Consider the following 19,338-nt stretch of genomic DNA (forward strand, 5'->3'; position numbering starts at 1 on the left):
AACACGGTACCAGAGAACCCTGATCCTCTGACCTGTGAGAGTCTGACCTCATGTGAACGGAGGATCTACGTAAGTGATCAAGAACAGAAAAGCCCGACACCACAGATGAGCCCCAGTCCACCTTAAAGTCCTTATGGAATCAGGTGTAGCCCTGGTTCTGGTCCTGTTCCTGGTTCTGGTCCTGGCCCTGAAAAAACTGAGGTAAATGAGGAAGAGAAAAGGAAATAGAGTGACAAAGTAAATGAGGAGCAGAGAATCAATAAATCAAATCACATTTTATTTGTATTTATCCCATATTCACAAATCCCAGTTTGTCTCATGGTCTTTAACAAGGTGAGACGTCCTCTGTCCTTAACCCTCAACACGAGTCAAACTACTAAAACCTTTAACAGGTGAAGAAGGTAGAAACCTCAGAAGAGAAGAACAGGAAAGAGAGAGAGAGAGGGAGAGAAAAGATGAGTGGAGGAGGGAGAGCAAGGAAAGGAAGGAGGTGAGGAAGAGAAACATCGTCATGTGTCAGTGAGGGCTGCCTCCCTGTGGCCACATCAGGAAACTACATCAGGTCCAAACCTCCTGCAGGAGAGGTAGAGAACCGCAGGTTCTAATGTTCTAATCTTCTAATGTTCTAATCTTCTGAAGTTCTAATGTTCTGAAATTTTAATGTTCTAATGTTCTGAAGTTGTAATATTATAAAGTTCTGATGTTCTAATGTTCTAAAGTTCTAAAGTTCTGAATTTGTAATGGGGTAATGTTCTAATGTTCTAATGTTTTATTACATTTCTTTAATAGAAACAGTCTCAGTTGATATTTAAACCTGATCTGGATCAGAAGTGATCCGGATCAGAGGGTCTGTTCGATCTGGTTCTGCCCCAAAGACCTGGTTCCATTTCTCTATGTGATGTCGTGTTTGTGCGTGTGTATGTGTTCATATATGTGTAAATGTGTATATGTGTGTAGCTGTGAGTGTGTGAGTGTGTGCGCGTGTGTGTGTGTGTATCTGTATATGTGTGTGTAAGTGTGTATCTGTGTGTGTATCTGTGTGCGTGCGTGTGCGTGTGTGTGTGTGAACTTACACTTTTACAAACTCCAAGGGCCATCATGACCCCTCTGCTCACAGATGCATTCTGGGAGTTGAAGTCTTTAGAGCAGCCGTCCAACCACGTCTCCTCCTGGTCATTAACTACATTTCCCAGCATGCCCCGCGCACCTCCTTCCTTCCTGCAGCCCTCAGCCTGAGAGGAAGATGACGATCAGTCCGCCGACACTCGACCGAGTCTGAACCGAGTCTGAACCGAGTCTCACCTCCAGCGGAATGGAGACGGACCCGAGCCCGAACTCAGCTGCTCTTCTCCGGCCTTGAAACTGACGCGACCACCGCTGGAGCCGCGGAGCTCCGGAGCCTGGAGGAGCGGCGGGTGGAGCTGCAGCCTGCCGGGCCGAGCCGAGCCGAGCCGGGCCGAGCCGGGCCGTCATCTCCCTTCACTGCGGAGGATGCTCAGCTAGCTGCAGGACTGAAGCCTCGACAGACCCGCACCCTGGAGCCAGAGCCGACCCCCCCCTGCCCCCTCAGGTGAGAGTCACTCTGCACACCTGGAGGTTGTCCTGGTCCCCAGGGTCACACCGGATCCAGATCTCTAACTGCTGCTGTCAGTGGTCTGGTTCTGCTCCGGATCTGGGTCCAGGTGTTTTAGGTACGACAGGTTTGTCCTCCCGCTCTGCCCCCTCTGGTAGAAGGAGAGTTTACACTCAGGTGCTTCTCTGGTTCCAACTTAAAAAGAACTTAAAGAGACCAGTTCACACTTTAACCAGAGGACTGAGCTCGTCTCTGAGCTACGCTGCCCCCTGTAGGCAGACTCCTCTAGTCAGTGATGTCACTGTCACCTTTAATAATCTGTGACCACAGACTGTAAGTAAAGATGGCCGACATGACAGCTCCCAGAAGTGAAGCCAAATTTTCCAGAGGTGGGAAATTCATGGTCTTTTAGATGCGTCGCGATGCGGACGACTCTGCATCGATGCTGAGACGGAACATATTAAATTCATGTTTTCCACTATGTTCATTTCTGTAGCTTTGTCCCACCGCTGAATATTTATTCTTATAATTATATACTCATTAAAGGACCGGTCGTCTTTTTCACGAGTCAGAGTCTCCGAGTGTCGTCCTCCACTCTCCGGCCGACCTGAGCTCACTTTACACTTTAACAATAAACAGCAACACTCATCACAAGTTATTATGACGTGAACACAACTGACGTTTACGTTTAAACACGTAGTTCATCTGCTACACAACACGAGACAAAACCAGGATGTCAGGGTTAAAGTGACCACAACTGATTCATGATCCAACATCATCTAGTGCAGTGATTCTCAACTGGTGGGTCGCGACCCAAAAGTGGGTCGTGGACCCGTTTTCAGTGGGTCGCGGGCCTTTGCCTGGGCAAAAAATAATGTTAAGAAAATAATCCTGTGCTTTATTTTGAAGGGGATTTTTTTGATGCAGCGGAGTGCCGTCTATTCATACTCATTAACAGTATTCGTAAAGGAGTGTGAATAGGATCAGTTTTGTTGGTTGTCATAGATTCAGTGAGTGAGTATTCGCAGCTAAAGCTACATAATTTGGGTCTTTTTGAAACTACTTCTCAGTAGTTGGACTTTTTTATTTCAAGTTTGTGCATGAAAACACTGTTGAGTCTGTTAAAAAAGGCTGAAGTTACTGAATTGTTATGTAAGTTGTATTACCTTGTGTCCTTAAGATGCACTTTTTGGTTTTTAATTAAAATGCAGCTAATTGAGTATAAAAGGGAATATTTCCCTCTCTAGCATCGCCACCTGCTGGTCGTTTTGGTTTATCATGAATTTTTTTTTTGTGTTGGCATACTGTGATATTCTGTACTATCTCAGGTTCAAACTGCACCATCTTTTTATTAAATACATTTGAGAAGCTCATTGTGGGTTGTCATTAAGGGGGGGTGGTGGGTCCCGAAGCCAAACCAGTTGAGAACCACTGGGTTAGAGATTACATCACGTTTCATTCAGCTGACGCTTTTATCCAAAGTGACTTTCAATCAGTGCATCAACCAGGAGGGAAAGAAATCAACACATGTGAGAGTCAGTTTGTGTGAAGAGAGACACACACACACACAGAGACACATATACACATACACACATACACTCACACACAGACACGTATACAGATACAGACACACAGACAGACAGACACACAGACACACAGACAGACACAGACACACATTCTACAGACAGGAGAGAAGTTCTTCCTGCAGATTATCACAATGCAGAGATTTTATCAACTTCATTGTTGCAGAAGAAGCGACGCCCGTTTATCCAGGAACATAAACATCAGCAGGTTTTTATAAAGATCAGCAAGTGTCAGTAATTAAAAAAGAGGCGAGGAGCAGAATGTCCCGTTGACCAGCGGAGACATGATGCAGCCAGGCAGAGACACACTGATGCAGTAAAGACTAAAGAAGCAGCACACAGGTCGAAACTGAATGAAGTCAAATCCATGTGGAGATCACTGACCACTGTTATACACTGACTGGTGCAGTCTGATTTTTAATTGAAAAGCTTATATTGTAAATTACACACTTGCAATAACAGATACTTTTTAAATCATGAGGCTCGTTTAGATTCACACATCTAGTCCCACAGTGATGAAAACACATCACGTATAGAAATGCGTTGATAATCATTTTATAATCCATCGTAGCCCTCTGACTCAAATCGTGAGGTGCCTAGATATCCCACCCCCAAAATCTTCTGGATCGCCCCCTGGTGGCTGCCTGCAGTATAGGTCGTAAACCCTGCCGTCCATCTTTATACAGGTCCATCTATGGTTGTGACACCCTTTAACAGAAATACCAATCAGGCGCTAAGATGGTAGCGTCTGATCCTGATCAGTTGTTTGTTTGATCTTTGTTCCTGTTGTTGCAGTGTCCCCGCAGGCTGCAGCATGGAGCGCTCTGGTAGCATCCAACTCGACATCCCGGACTTCAGTAATTCGGTTCTGTCACACTTGAACCAGCTCCGTGTACAGGGCCGTCTCTGCGACATCGTGGTCAATGTTCAGGGCCAGAGCTTCCGTGCACACAAGGTGGTCCTGGCCGCAAGCTCACCGTACTTCCGGGACCACATGTCTCTGAGCCAGATGAGCACGGTGTCACTGACAGTGATCCGAAACCCGTCTGTGTTCGAGCAGCTGCTGTCCTTCTGCTACACGGGCCGTCTTTGCCTGCAGCTCGCCGACATCATCAGCTACCTGACAGCTGCCAGCTTCCTGCAGATGCAGCACATCATCGATCGCTGCACCCAGATCCTGGAGGGCATCCACCTGAAGATCAGCCTCGCCGAACTGGATGAGGAGTCCAGGGAGGAGGAAGTGCGGGGGTCCAGGGGGGGCAGGACCCTGGAGGCGGTGGTTCGAGGAGGGGGTCATCATGGTGATCTGCGGCTCCTTGGCCCACGGGGCGGTGCAGAGGCACGTGAAGCAATCAGCCCCGTTGAAGAGCCGATCAGCCCGCCCCCAACTGTGGAGCACAGTGGGCTGGAGGGGCCCGGGGTTGCTGCTGCTGGAAGAGCAGGCAAAGAACCGATCCTTCGCATCAACCGGGCTGGTCAGTGGTACATGGAGACAAGCAGCGAGCCGGAGAGGAGCCGCAGCGCGGAGGAGGCTGGCAGCGTGGATGGAGTAAGGATCAAGACGGAGAGGATGGAGGAGTGGATCGGAGCCGGAGAGCAACAGGAAGAGGAGGGGCAGGTAGAGGAAGGGACCACAGTGATGATCGACACGTCAGGACGCAGCACGCTGGTGACCGGGCCAGTGGGGGCGCTGGGGACCCGGAGCGTCCAACCATCCTCCAGCTTCAGCGAGACAGACAGGTGACTTCTGCAATGATACACTGATGATGTCACTGAATACACTGGATGCTTGACGAGTGTGTTAATGTGTGTGTATCAGGTTCAGTCCCACCGGCAGCGTGGTCGTCCTGGCGGAACGTCAGAGGGCGAAGAGTGAGTCTCCCAACAGGGCAGACGAAGTGCGACAGCCGAACTCCCAGGTACCAATTCAACTTGTACATCACTTGTATTACAAATATCACATCTGTCCTTAGAGCCTCCAATGAGATAAAGACAACCGGTTTCCTTTTATTCTCTATTCTCAGCTGAATAAAACATTTTAACTCACAAACACAATCATCAGCTGTAGTTTATGGTTCTTTTGAGGAAATTCTCATGCAACAATTAGTTTGTACGGATGATACAACACCAGGAACTATGATGGAAAAAAGATGAGGATTTTATTGTTTCTTTTATTGTTTTAATGTTTTAAAAGTCAATAAAACTAAACATTGAGCTCGCTGGTACAGGATCCTTAGAAACACTTCAATGGCCACTAAACCCCAAAGTCTGCCAGATCACAGTATCCACTACAACCCCTAAAAGAGAGAGAGTTAGAACCTCCCCCAAGAACCAGTTAAAAACCCAATGGGACCATTAGAATCATCCAAAGGAGTCACTGAACCAACACAGAACCTCAGGTGCACAAGAACCTGAGAGTGTCTGTTGGTTCCTCTATACTCTTGTGTATTTGTAAGGTGTTGTTCTACCACGAGCCTCCAGAACCTCCTGAAGGATCCATTCTCTTGGTATTTAAGGGGTTAAGTGGTTTCTAAATGGACTTTGAGGCCGTCTGTCGTGGTGTCGGTGTATTAACATGTAGTTCTGCCTGTCAGGGGGAGGAGCATGCAGCGTTTGATATGGGTGGTTACGAGGACTACCTGAGGGAACAAGTAGGAGACCGCTGGTTCCGCTACAACCCCCGACTCACCTGCATCTACTGCTGCAAGTCCTTCAATCAGAAGGGCAGTCTGGACCGCCACATGCGCCTGCACATGGGCATCACGCCATTTGTCTGTCGTATTTGCGGGAAGAAGTACACCCGCAAGGACCAGCTGGAGTACCACATCCGCAAGCACACGGGTAACAAGCCCTTCCACTGTCATGTATGCGGCAAGAGCTTCCCCTTCCAGGCCATCCTCAATCAGCACTTCCGCAAGAACCACCCTGGCTGTGCCCCCCAAGAGGCTCACAGCGCTTCCCCCGAAACCACCACCACCTCCGTCACGTCCAGGGGGGGTCCAAGCGACGAGGCTTCTCCTAGCCAGGAAGAGCCAGAGGGTGCGGGCAGTGGTGGTGGGAGCAGCAGCGGCGGAGGCCAGTATAGTGAGGGCCCCCAGGCCTCGGTCTCCACCACCGGGCCTGACTGACCCAGAGAGGCGGAGGGTGGGGTCGAGGTCGGGTGGGGTGACGCCACAGTAGCGACAGAAAAGACACCTTTGAGTCCGAACTGAGATTTTTCCGCTTTAAACCGCATCTACCTTCACTAACCAAAACAAACAGATTAAGCTAAAATGAAGAAATGCCACACACCCCAACAACCTCATACACCACAGGACACAGTGGTTCTCATTTATTACGTTACAGATTTCTAATTTTATATTTACAAGTATTACAGGTTCATAAATTAACATCACAACAGTTTGTCTGGTGGAAACTTTGCCAAACTACTCAGTGCCAGTTTAACAGATCAAATCCTTCATATTTGCCTTGAGACAATCCAGGGTGCAGAGTTGGATTTTAATAATCCTGCGTCCTCTTCAAGTGCCACAACGACGTCAAAAGATAAAGCTGCAAAAATAGGTTCAATGAGAAAACTACGTTGAATTCCAGTGTGATCAGAGTTTCTATGAATGAGCGCCGTGTTGTAAAAGAAGGAAAAGTTTCACTCTACTGATCAAACACGTATCAAACATGTAAACACTGTAGTTCACAGTGTAATTCTGTCTCTTTGCCTTTAGGGGCCGACCTTTGTTTCTCTACTTCTAAACTAATTGTCTTTAAAATGTCAGAAAAAGAGAAAATGTTCAAAAAACAAAAAACAAACATTCTTTTAGGTTTGAATGTTCAGTTTGACTCTGGTTTAATTATTAAACCCAAAATCTTCTATGTTTGAGAAATATACATTTTAACATTAATAAGACAGTCAATGCTCAAATATGTTGCATCTTAAAATGTTTAACTTTTAAATGAGAGTGAATCAGTGAGAATAGTTAAATGTGAAAATGATATTTGATTGAAAAACATTTAAATGTTTTATTCATTAATTAAATTAGATGAAGTAAGAACTTCCAGAGCTTTTGTCTGTATCTCACAGGCTTCTTCAGGTTCAGGTCACATGAGAGTTTGAGTTTGACCACGAGAAGCAGTTGGAAGCTTCAGATGGAGAACAGAGGAGTTGGGTGTGGAGCAGTGACACAGGTGAAGAGCTCTGGTCGCACTGGATTTGAATCTTTGAATCTTGTGGCAGTTGGAGTCAGTCGTTCAGGAACAGACTCGCAGCAGGAAAACGCTGGACAATGTCTGGCCTCAGATAAGCTACACAGCTCAGTTACCTCTCATCACTACGCAATACAGCTGCTGCACTGCACAGCACAGCACCACCGGGGGGCGCTCTGATCCACCCACTCAGATCCAGAGATCTCCGTCAGTCTTCTCAGATATTTTTATAAAAGCATGTCTTTATTGTTCTTCAGATTTTTGCGGAAACACTTTTTTGCTCTGACAATGTGTGAAGACGAGTCGACACCTGATCAACAACGTTATACGTTAATGATGCATCAGCTTCTGCACAGAGAAAAACTACAAAACAAACAGAAACTACACATTAGAGCTGTGCTAACAGTTTCAATAGGATTATAATAATAATCGATTCATCCTTTATGGATCCTTCAGTAATAAACCTAAGACCTTTTGGTTTAAAAGTATTAAATCATAGAATTAGTTGCTAATTAAGATTTTTCTACTTTCAGTTCCAAAAACTGAGGGAAGTAATGCTAACCATAGCGCACATGCTAAAGACTTATCACGCACAGATTGTATTCCAGTGGTTCAAACCTTTTTTTACTGTCACAGCTGTTTGTAGCTGTTTCTACCAGCTCTGCTAAAATAGTTAGCATCTGGAGCTACTTTACTCATTTCTTAGCCGATGTTGAAACATCAGCTGCTTCAATGTCGCGCAGACAAAGTACGTACAGAAAATTAACGTCAGTGGTTCAAAGCTGTTGAATGTCACGCACATCATTGACCTGCATTACACGCAGAAAACAAGCAAACAATTTTCTTATCATGTACAAACTGTTCCAGTGTTTAGGGTTGTTGTAGCTAGCTGCTCACACCATCCGTGGCTAAGCTAGTGTGGATATCTGTTTAATCTTTGCTTGCAGTACAAGAAAGTTCCAGGACGTGTTAGCCTAGCTTAGCACAAAGACTAGAATGTGGGGGAAACTGTTAGCCTAACTACAAGAAAGGAAAAAACATCCACCCTCAAATATTTTCAGCAGTAATGTCTCCACATGGCTAAGGTTAGCTTGATAGCTAACAGACAGTTAGCTTTTACCACAAGAATACAATCTACATACGATGATGATACATGTTTAATATTGCTTTTAACTGCAATCATTATTTTCATTATAGATTCATCTGTTCATCAATGAGTCCTTTGATTTGTAAAACAAAGATCGCAACCATTTCAGATGTGTTCTTTTAAAAAGGATGAAGTGATGAATCCTCAGGAGCTGGAGCCTTTTCATAAAAATGATCATGAATATTATTGATTATCAATATAGTATTTTTCCTTTGATCACCAAATGAACGGGCTGATGGTTTCAGCTCAAGTAGGGTTTGATGCCGACACTTGCGGTAGAGCTGATGCATCTTTGACTGACGGCTGTGATCAGGTAGCGACAGGACGAAGAGCCAGACCCAGTCAGACCAGATGGATGTAGTAGCCAGGTCACGGAGCTGGACTTAAAAACCCTCCAGAGGTCAAAGTTCATCTTCTGGAGGGTGGAGACCAGGTCACCTGGCAACCAAAGGAAAGACGGCGTTCAAACGCCGAAACAACTTCAGCACTTATCAGAGAGACGGGGTCAGAAAGAGACTTTTTTATAAAAACAGAACAATTTTAAATGTACACATATTATCAGACAAACATATTTAAACTATGTAAACACGAGGAGTTGATTCAGACGCAGGTCGGCAGGTAGCACATGGACCGGCTGTTACTGTTTTTCTAGAGCTATGAATCACATTCTCAGTGGACGGTCAATTTTTTTATGCAAGTGAAGCAGCAGCTCCTGGCGGGACTCGAGTTTTCCTGCCTGATTACCGCGCTCACTCTTCAGGCTAAAGCAGGAACTATCAGGTACACAGAGACTTTTCTTTCACTCTGCTAATCGGACATTTACCTTCCCTACAGAGCAGAATGCTAACTGCTAAACCTCAATAACGAGAAATAAAACTAACCTGTTAATAAACAAACAGCCGCAGGTCATAAAAAAGAATCGGAGGACGACAAACCGAGCTGAGCAACATGGAACAAAAATCAGTTGATGTGAAAACCACAAGACCTCGTTTTAATTCTTAACGCACATTAACTTTCAGTTTTACAAAAACGTACATGTTATAATGTTAAACGTTTGCATGTACAGTTGAAATAAAGTTGTAGAAACAGGAAAATTAACTTTGGCCAATTAGATTCATCAAACAAAAATATCAGTGGAAACCAACCGAGCAACATTTTACTGCAGTGACATCAGGCAGATTCTTCTGGATGTTTGAATCCAGTTTGTGCCTCAAGTTATTATAAGTTATTATTTCAGATGAACCATTAGAACTGAAGTGATGTGAACATTGAGATGTAAAAGTAAAAGTTTTATGGTTGAACGTTATATATGTATATGCACATAAATTATTACAGTTCATACGACCTCTTTGCTCTTCCATCTAAAATCAGCTTAAACTGTCTGTTAGCCGGAACTAATTTTAATTTAGTGATGTGTAAATGTCCACATTGTTTACTTTGATTTATTAAGGTCGACTTTGAACTTCTGGTTTAACCAGGTCCTGGTTCAGACTTTGATTTTATGAAGTCTCCTCTTTAAAAGATGTAGTGGTTGAGGTTAGCTTCGAGTTAGCTTACACTTAGCTTACAGTTAGCTCACAGTTAGCCTACAGTGAGTTAACAGTTTAGAAGTTTTTATTTTCCCTTGACAAAGAAGAAAATTCCCATAAAGTTTTGACCTAAAAATAATGTTAAAGTTCGACATGTTGCTCAGCTCCAACTTAAAGTGTAGGGGCAGGAATAAAATGATTCGATAAATCGATCGTCCTGATGCAGATAATCATTCACTTCTTATTTTATCATCAGTAATTAGTCCGTTAGAAACAGCTGCCTCAGTTTCCACATTTCTTAACTCTGGTTTTTTGGATCAAATTAAGAAAGAAACTAGATTTTTTCCAACTTTGTTCATTTTCACTTTTTTCAAATAAAAAACTTAACAGGTTAATGAAATACTAAACCGGTCTGAACTGGTTTGAAAAGGTTTGAAAACAGGCTAACCTTCCTCCTCACCGCACAGAGGTGTCGTCAACCAGTCTGGTTCAGTCCGATCCAGTCTCGTATGGTTCAGTCCAGTTCGTTCCAGTTCAGTCCGGTCCAGTTTGGTCTTGTTCAGTCCGGTCCAGTCTGGTTCGGTCCAGTTCAATCCAGTCCAGTTTTATCTGGTTTAGTCTGGTCCAGTCTAGTTTCAGCCTGTTCAGTCCGGTCCAGTCTAGTCAGGTTCAGTCCGGTTCGTTCCGGTTCAGTCCGGTCCAGTCCGGTCCAGTTCAATCCAGTCTAGTTTGGTCTGGTTCGGTCCGGTCCAGTCTGGTTGGAGGAATCTATAAAACAGGAGTAGTCGGGTCGTAGTTAACGAAGTGGACCGGTTGAACTAAAGTGTCGTGTTTCACATGAACAGACTCGTTCTTTAAAATAAATGATCAAAGATCAGAAAACTGTCGATGAATCAACAACAAACTGGTGTTTGATTATTTCTAAGAATCATCAGATTCAACTTGAAATGAATTCATCTTTACAGAATCTGATCAGATAAAGTGACTCAGGATCCGACTTCTCTTCCATTGTTATTCAGTTTCATCTACAAACTGTGAAAACGGCTCAACCTCATCATCTTCATCATCTTCATCAACCTCTGGTCTTCGTGTCTTTGAGTCGGTCGAGGCTCCGTCATCGACGTCGTTCGCTTTAAATGCCAAATGTTGGTTTCATGTTTGTTTTTTACTTTTGACTGTTTCTGAATATCCACAACACGTCTGATGATACTTTACTGTCACCGTGTATCTAATATATCCGAGCAGAAGATGGTTTTAGTAAAACTTTTAATACTGTACTTTTTAAAGAGGACGTACTGAACGTGTTCTGAAGCTTTGATGTGAAGAACTTTTCTGTTGCATGTGTCTGGTGGAGGGGGCAAAGGTTGATGATAGTTAGAAAATGTGAAGAAGCTTCTGTTACTATGACCACTATCAATCTATAGATCACTCACAGGTCGCTTCACAGGAAATAAAGCACTTTAAGTGTCAAACTGCAGCGACTCACGTTTATTCACACGCTAACGTACGAAGAAACCAACAGTCGATTAACGTCTTTGAGAAGGAGTCAGAAAAACGGTTTATTTAACCAGCTCATAAACTAAAAGAGCTTTTAGCTTGGTTTGTGTGAATGTGTCTGTGTGTGTATGTATATGTGTGCTTGTGACGTGTATATATACATATATATGCTGTGTTCTGTTTTAGCTGTGGTATCGTTGGAAAAATAATTATCTAAAAACTCACGAGCGCAGGAAGGAGCATATTGAAAATATGGAGAAGTAGCGCCACCTTGTGGAGAGATTAAAATCAAGCCCCACACAATCAACCAAGAATTAATAAAAATGGAAGTCAATCCAGAGAAAGTGATTCTTAGGAGACTGTATATATATATATATATATATATATATATACGTATATATATATACATATATATATATAAACGGTCACATCTTTTGTTTCAGACAAAACAAGATGTGACCGTTTTCTTGGAACTCTAAACAATAAATTCATGTGAAGCTGAAACAGTAAAACATGCGTTTAGTTGAATGTATAGATTTTTATTTTTCTATAAATGAATGTGTGACAGGAAGTGAGTGTTTGGTGGAGACATACAACCACAGTCGTATTTTTAGTCTCACAGTGAAACCTTTAACAACCAGAGGAGCATCACCAGCTTCACAGTGTGTGATAGTCATTTTCACATGATCTACACAAATGTCACATGTTCAGCTCCTCACACTCATCTACACACAATCTAAACACATTCATATAATGCCGCTGTTTATCAAAGGTCAAAGGCTGGTTTGTTAAACAGAGAAACGTTGATTTGAGTTTGTATGAAAGCAGCTTTTATTAGTTGCAGGGGTCGGCCACTCGGCCGGTGAACAGCATCGTGTTAATGGTCGATTCTCTGATGAGCAGCAGGAACGGTCGGTTGGCCAGAAAAACCTCACGGTTCAAATTGAGGGAGCGTCCGATCGCCACCACGGCCGTGGCTGCCGCCGCCTCACTGCCCTCCTCATTCACCTAGAAGCCAGAGAACAGGTTTGTCAAGAGCCTGTCTGAGCTGAAGACTCCCGGTAGAGTACCACACTCTCCTTAACGCACACGTAACCAGGGCGGGACAATTCCATCTGTCATCAGTACACCTGGCATTCTATTGGTTGGAGAATGTCGAGTGCAGGCAACAAAATATCAGAGTGCAAGAGCACAGTAAGAAGGGGTAGTTTGTGAGTGCAGGGTTTACAGGGGAACACACACACTCTGTTAACTGGATTCACTGTTCTAGTCTCTCTTTTCTAACAAAGTGAAACAAAATAAAAAAACTTTGTAAGTTGATTTCTGTCACCAGGTGACCAGCGTGTCGGTAACGAACCTCCAGGAAGGCTTTGTGGTAAGCGTCTGAGATGTAGAGAGAATCCGAGCCGTCCTCCAGGATTCCTGAAACAAACACAAACTCACCTGTGAAACCTCGTCTCTGTTTTCATTTATTAAGTCACACCTGGTTTCAAATGTGTTTCATACACAGATTGTTTATTAGTATTTTGAGCCTGAGGACATTTCTGCCCATGTCGTCGGATTACGTGACGATACAGTTGCATTTTCACTCGTTGTGGGGACATTGAACTGTCATGTGGTCGCACTCGGTCCAATTGTAATCCATCAACAAACACGTATGTTAAAGGTTCAGTGTGTAGAATCTAGTGACATCTAGTGGCCATGTTGCATGTTGCAGCTGAATACCCCTCACCTCCCCCAAACATGATAGAGAACCTGTGGGAGCGTCAGGTGTCAGGTGTCAAGGTGTTTGTCTGGTCTCCGCCTCTTTAAAAACATGGCTGCCTCTGTAGAGAGGACCCGCTCCTGATGTCAATATAAAGTATTCAAATATAAAGTATTCAAATATAAAAGGCCCATTCTAAGGTAAAGAAAACAATTTGTACAATTTAGATGAAACACACAAGCGAAAACAGAAACCTATTTTTCACCTAAACCTTACACACTGGACCTTTAATGTTACTGTGCTGCTGCCGGTGAAAAGAGGTGATGTGGGTTTGTGGACGTGAGAGGGTGAAGCACCTGGCAGGCTGGACTTCTCTGCGCTGAACAGGTCAGTCAGTCCCATCGCCTGCAGCTCCTCCTTCAGAGCAAAACTGTCCTCCACCCTGAACCGAGGGACGTGGACGGACACCGAGGTTTCCTCCATCTCATTCAACCAGTCGTTCAGTTTCGTCAGGTCCAGACTCTCCTCCACCTTGACACAAAAATAAACATTAACGTACACGTGGTCCTTCACTACTTTACTTCTCTGACTGTGGAGTACCACAAGGCCTTGTACTAGGACCACAGGTTTCTTTCATGTATATGTTTCCTCCTCGAAACTTTCCTCTGTGAATCAGAGGAAATGTCACTTTATATGCAGATGACACTGATTTACAGTCGGCTGTAGAAATATTTGACAGAATTTCTTCCACAGTGGAAGATGTGACTGAAGTTTAGACATTTGGCTTTTAACTCATTGATTTCCACTGTTTTCACAGTAACTGGACAGACGTCGTTAGAAAAAGAAATATAAGATGAAACTCCCTCAGGTTAAACTTCAGTCAGTCTACACCACATCTCGACAGCTTTCTAATCTACTGGTGTACAGAGGAAAATATATCAAATCTGAGGCCAATGAGCAGCTCGAGTCTCATGTGCATCTGGACATTTTCCAACTGTGGCAGGACAATGAGACTTTGTCTACATGCTGCCTCTGTGTACTTTATTATATATTCTGTTCGGGCCTTGACGCCAATAATCAATAATCTGTATTACCTGACTGAGCGCTGTGTCCTTGCTTGGAAGAATGATCACCATGGTGATGTCGTCTCCAAGGTACGGCATCTCCAGCAGCTGCACATGGTCGTTGGGGAAGTCTCTGTACCTGAACTTGGCTTCCTGGTACATCATGCTGACCGAGCAGGTGCGACTCGCACTGACGTGGAAATCTGAGACGAAGACGTTACCTTTATCAAACTTGTTCTTCCACTGACCCTGAAAGGTAGAAACGCTGTGCGTCAACCACTCTCTTCACAGCTTTTGATCCATTCTTTTCAGACCAGCTGAGAACACGATGCATTCTTACGTTTGTGTGCCGTCCATTTTCCCCAGCGCTGCTCGTGGAGCCCTACGTTAACCCTTAAATGATGAGTACATTTTTCCATAGAGTATATTTCCTCTCCAATGCCAAACCATCTTTTGGAGCTGGTGGACGTTTGCTGTGTTCTACACTCACTCCACTTTGTTTTACATACAGAGAATATCTTCCACTTTCATTTTGCAAACCTCTGCACAATTTAGACACAATCTTTGAGGGGGGTTTGTTTGTTTTCACTGTCAACACTTCAATTACTTCATTACCTTGTGCTGAGATTCCTTTTTTCATTTCTGTATCGTAGAAATGTCTTGACTGTAAATATCTGAACAGGTCCCCATTTTCTAAGTTAAATTCACGTTCGATTTTTTCAAAGGTTTTAAAGGAGTGTAGCTGTTTTTCATTTTTCTCTCCATCTTACAAACGTATTATCTCTCCAGGTCTAAACTTGGGGGACTGAGAAGTTTACTGTCTCCTTCTAGTTTGTATCTTTTGAGAAACAGATTTGGAGTGTTTCTTGCAGAATGGACTTTTCCACCTACACTGGCTGGAGGTTGAGTTTGTCCCACATTGAGCTGTAACCCTAACCCTCCGTAAAGTACTACCTTGAAGTAGATGGTGTTGACAAGGACCAGGATGGTGTTGGAGTCCAGCGCCCCCTGTGGCAGCGTGTCCTTTATCCGGTTCTCCGTCTTGTTGGCGATCCAGTTGTTGATGGTGACCAGGGCCTCCTCCGGGTTCTCCTGCAGCACAGAATCGGGGTTACCAGGGTAAGCAAGTGGCGATACGTAGGTGTGCTGGATGACACTTTACCTTGAAGTTGAGCGGCAGCAGTTTGGCTCCGTACACCGTCTCACTTATGTTCTGATACGTCTCGTTGAAGACCAGAGACTGTTCTCCAAACAGCCTGTTCGCAGAGATCAGCTCCGTGGTCTCGTCCTTCTTCCGGAACAGACGACAGTTGAGTTTGGCGAAGAAGAAGTGGACCTGATCTGAGGTCTTCTCTTTGATGGAGTCAAACTCAAACACCTGCAGTTCAACGCACACAGAAAGACCATCAACACTGGGTCCTCAGGAGGAGGTGAGGAGGAGAGGAGGTGAAGACAAGAGGAGGAGAGGACAAGAGGAGGTGAAGACAAGAGGAGGTGAAGAGGTGAGAACAAGAGGAGGTGAGGAGGAGAGGACAAGAGGAGGTGAGGACAAGAGGAGGTGAAGAGGTGAGGACAAGAGGAGGTGAAGAGGTGAGGACAAGAGGAGGTGAAGAGGTGAGGACAAGAGGAGGTGAGGACAAGAGGAGGTGAAGAGGTGAGGACAAGAGGAGGTGAAGAGGAGAGGACAAGAGGAGGTGAGGACAAGAGGAGGTGAAGAGGTGAGGACAAGAGGAGGTGAAGAGGTGAAGACAAGAGGAGGTGAGGAGGAGAGGACAAGAGGAGGTGAGGACAAGAGGAGGTGAAGAGGTGAGGACAAGAGGAGGTGAAGAGGTGAAGACAAGAGGAGGTGAGGAGGAGAGGACAAGAGGAGGTGAGGACAAGAGGAGGTGAAGAGGTGAAGACAAGAGGAGGTAGAGAGGTGAGGACAAGAGGAGGTGAAGAGGTGAGGACAAGAGGAGGTGAAGAGGTGAAGACGAGAGGAAGACAAGAGGAGGTGAAGAGGTGAAGACAAGAGGAAGGAGGAAGAGAGGTGAGGACAAGAGAGGTGAAGAGGGAAGACAAGAGGAGGTAGAGGTGAGGACAAGAGGAGGTGAAGAGGTGAAGACAAGAGGAGGTAAGAGGTGAAGACAAGAGGAGGGAGGAGGAGGACAAGAGGGGTGAGGACAAGAGGAGGTGAAGGACAAGAGGAGGTAGAGGTGAGGACAAGAGGAGGTGAAGAGGTGAAGACAAGAGGTGGTGAAGAGGTGAAGACAAGAGGAGGTGAAGTTTCATTTCTGGGTGAACTATCCCTTTAAGATTAGACTTAAAACGTTCCTCTTTGATGAAGTCTATAGTTCTGGATCAGGTCCTGAACCATCCCTTAGTTATGCTGCTATAGGTCTAGACTGCTGGAGAACTCCCATCATGCACTGAGGGAGAACTCCCATCATGCACTGAGGGAGAACTCCCATCATGCACTGAGGGAGAACTCCCATCATGCACTGAGGGAGAACTCCCATCATGCACTGAGGGAGAACTCCCATCATGCACTGAGGGAGAACTCCCATCATGCACTGAGAGAGAACTCCCATCATGCACTGAGGGAGAACTCCCATCATGCACTGAGGGAGAACTCCCATCATGCACTGAGGAGAACTCCCATCATGCACTGAGGGAGAACTCCCATCATGCACTGAGGGAGAACTCCCATCATGCACTGAGGGAGAACTCCCATCATGCACTGAGGGAGAACTCCCATCATGCACTGAGTCTCACCTTCATGATCTGCTGCAGTGTGTTGTTGCAGGCGCCCAGTTTGGTCATAGCGAATGCGGTGGAGATGCTGATGGGGGACATGAAGATGTTGGACTCGGGCGTCTTGCCGAGGGCGAGCTGCTTGTACAGCGACAGGGCAAAGCGGCTGTTGGCCTTCGACAGCTCCCACACTCGGGGGTTTGTGGACTCGGGGACCGGCTCGGGCTCCGGGGTCGGGCCCTCTGGGTCGGGGCTTCGGTAGATGCAGCGTGGCTCCAGAGCCAGGTCTCTGGGTTTGGCTCCACAGATGTCTGGACGGAAGGCGAGAGAGGCGAGGGGCAGGAACGCCACAACCAACAGCCAATCAGCAGCCCTCATCCTGGAGAGTGAAAGCAGCAGACACACACACACATTTGTACTTCTATCTTAGTGAGGACACTCATTGACATAATACATTCCCTGACCCCTGACCCTAACCTTATTCTAACCCTAACTATAACCTAAACCTTATTCTAACCTTTACTATAACCTAAACCTTATTCTAACCTTTACTATAACCTAAACCTCATTCTAACCTTTACTATAACCTAAACCTTATTCTAACCTTTACTATAACCTAAACCTCATTCTAACCTTTACTATAACCTAAACCTTATTCTAACCCTAACTATAACCTAAACCTTATTCTAACCCTAACTATAACCTAAACCTTATTCTAACCTTTACTATAACCTAAACCTTATTCTAACCTTTACTATAACCTAAACCTTATTCTAACCTTTACTATAACCTAAACCTTATTTTAACCTTTACTATAACCTATTCTAACCTAACTATAACTAAACCTTATTCTACTACTATAACCTAAACCTTATTCTAACCTTTACTATAACCTAAACCTTATTTTAACCTTTACTATAACCTACTAACTCAACCCTAAACCTTATTTTAACCTTTACTATAACCTAAACCTTATTTTAACCTTTACTATAACCTAAACCTTATTCTAACCCTTACTATAACCTAAACCTACCTAACTATAACCTAAACCTTATTCTAACCTTTACTATAACCTAAACCTTATTTTAACCTTTACTATAACCTAAACCTTATTCTAACCTTTACTATAACCTAAACCTTATTCTAACCCTAAAACAAAGTCTTAAATCTCAGCCCTTTAGAAAAGTGAGGACCAGACAAAATGTCGTGTCTGTCCTCACAAAGACACAAGTACAGGAACAAACACAGTTAATCAATAAACTCTAACTGAGCGTCTGAGCTGTAAAATCCTTCAGTTTGTTTTCAAATCAACATCATGATTAATTTAAGGTTAACGTTCATTTTATTTATTAAATACTTTTTCATAAAACTGAATCAGTTGAATTTGAAAATATATTTTCAAATTCAACTTTGTTTTTATTGAAATTATAAAAAATCCTTTGTCTCTGAATCGTTTAGTTTTTATTCATTTATTTCTGACATATTTCATATTTCCACTGTTTTTATGTTGGTGAATAAGTAATTATTAGCATCAATAATGAATATAAATTGTTATTAAGGAACAAAGTGTTTAATGGAACTGAACTAATATTTAAACTACATTAATTCACTTCAAACGTCGGTTTCAGGTAAACAGACACATTTAAACATGAACCTCAGAAATACAGAATCATTTTATACATATATATATTTTATACATAAATATATATACTTATATTCTCTATCAAAGATATAAAGACTTTAATTTAATGATCAAAATAAAAAGCTAATCTTTTTTTTTAGGTTAAACTGTAAGTTGTAATTTAAACAATTTAAATAAAAAGATGAAGAATCACAGTAAAGTTAAAGCACTGAAGTTGGAGCTCTTACCTGAGCAGGTGAACAAAGTCTGAGTGGACGAGCCGATCTCAGGTCAGTGTCCTGCAGAGCGACCAGTCGTCACGGCGACCTTTGAGACATTGATCGCCTGTTAGTCAACAGTCGGTTTCATCCCAGGAAACATGTGGACACAAGCAGCAGTGATGAACTCCCCGTCAGGCCGATCACTGATCAATAACCAATACTGCTGCAGGACGCACAGCTCACCAGCAGGGGCATGAGCATCGCTCTGGTTACTTCATAAAACATTTGAATCCTTATTTTATTTTCAGACGCCGGTGTGGACGTGCTGTAAACACAATCTATACGTCATGTCCCGTCGGCTGCTGCTGCTCCACAGGACAAACACAAACTGATTTGTTTCTGTTTTGTGTGACAGTTTAAACAGGTTCATGTAAAAAATTAACAAACAAGTTTCATTTAAAGTTTTAA

The 19,338-nt window shown here is 43.9% G+C and overlaps 3 protein-coding genes across 8 annotated transcripts in view; 2 read left to right on the forward strand and 1 right to left on the reverse strand.

Moving 5' to 3' along the window:
- LOC118121592 (receptor expression-enhancing protein 6) overlaps positions 1-19,338 on the forward strand; it is a 719,670-nt gene that overhangs the window by 443,740 nt on the left and 256,592 nt on the right. The gene's annotated exons all lie outside the window — the stretch shown is intronic.
- On the forward strand, positions 1,209-11,501 carry zbtb37 (zinc finger and BTB domain containing 37). Its single transcript, XM_035176548.2, has 4 exons — positions 1,209-1,570; positions 3,952-4,896; positions 4,976-5,075; positions 5,751-11,501. Exons 2-4 carry the CDS (start codon positions 3,971-3,973, stop codon positions 6,282-6,284), a joined length of 1,560 nt encoding a protein of 519 aa, XP_035032439.1. The 5' UTR covers positions 1,209-1,570; positions 3,952-3,970; the 3' UTR covers positions 6,285-11,501.
- serpinc1 (serpin peptidase inhibitor, clade C (antithrombin), member 1) lies at positions 12,050-19,002 on the reverse strand. The gene is made up of 8 exons (XM_035175770.2): positions 18,898-19,002; positions 17,050-17,407; positions 15,458-15,673; positions 15,250-15,387; positions 14,326-14,544; positions 13,588-13,762; positions 12,884-12,948; positions 12,050-12,534 (listed from the first exon to the last, which is right to left on the reverse strand). The coding sequence occupies exons 2-8, from the start codon at positions 17,404-17,406 to the stop codon at positions 12,361-12,363; spliced, it is 1,344 nt and encodes a 447-aa protein (XP_035031661.1). The 5' UTR covers position 17,407; positions 18,898-19,002; the 3' UTR covers positions 12,050-12,360.

This window comes from Hippoglossus stenolepis, chromosome 14 (genome assembly GCF_022539355.2).
Source record: "Hippoglossus stenolepis isolate QCI-W04-F060 chromosome 14, HSTE1.2, whole genome shotgun sequence".
Taxonomy (NCBI): Eukaryota; Metazoa; Chordata; class Actinopteri; order Pleuronectiformes; family Pleuronectidae; genus Hippoglossus; species Hippoglossus stenolepis.

Bases quoted from the DNA above. Each gene is read 5' to 3' on its own strand.
- serpinc1 (XM_035175770.2), bottom strand. From the start codon at position 17,406: ATGAGGGCTGCTGATTGGCTGTTGGTTGTGGCGTTCCTGCCCCTCGCC. The intron at 15,388-15,457 runs GTAAAGTGTCAT...TCTGTGCTGCAG, and splicing joins TGCTGCCGCTCAACTTCAAG to GAGAACCCGGAGGAGGCCCT. The intron at 13,763-14,325 runs GTAATACAGATT...TTTTGTGTCAAG, and splicing joins AGGACACAGCGCTCAGTCAG to GTGGAGGAGAGTCTGGACCT.
- zbtb37 (XM_035176548.2), top strand. From the start codon at position 3,971: ATGGAGCGCTCTGGTAGCATCCAACTCGACATCCCGGACTTCAGTAAT. The intron at 4,897-4,975 runs GTGACTTCTGCA...TGTGTGTATCAG, and splicing joins AGCTTCAGCGAGACAGACAG to GTTCAGTCCCACCGGCAGCG. The intron at 5,076-5,750 runs GTACCAATTCAA...TCTGCCTGTCAG, and splicing joins TGCGACAGCCGAACTCCCAG to GGGGAGGAGCATGCAGCGTT.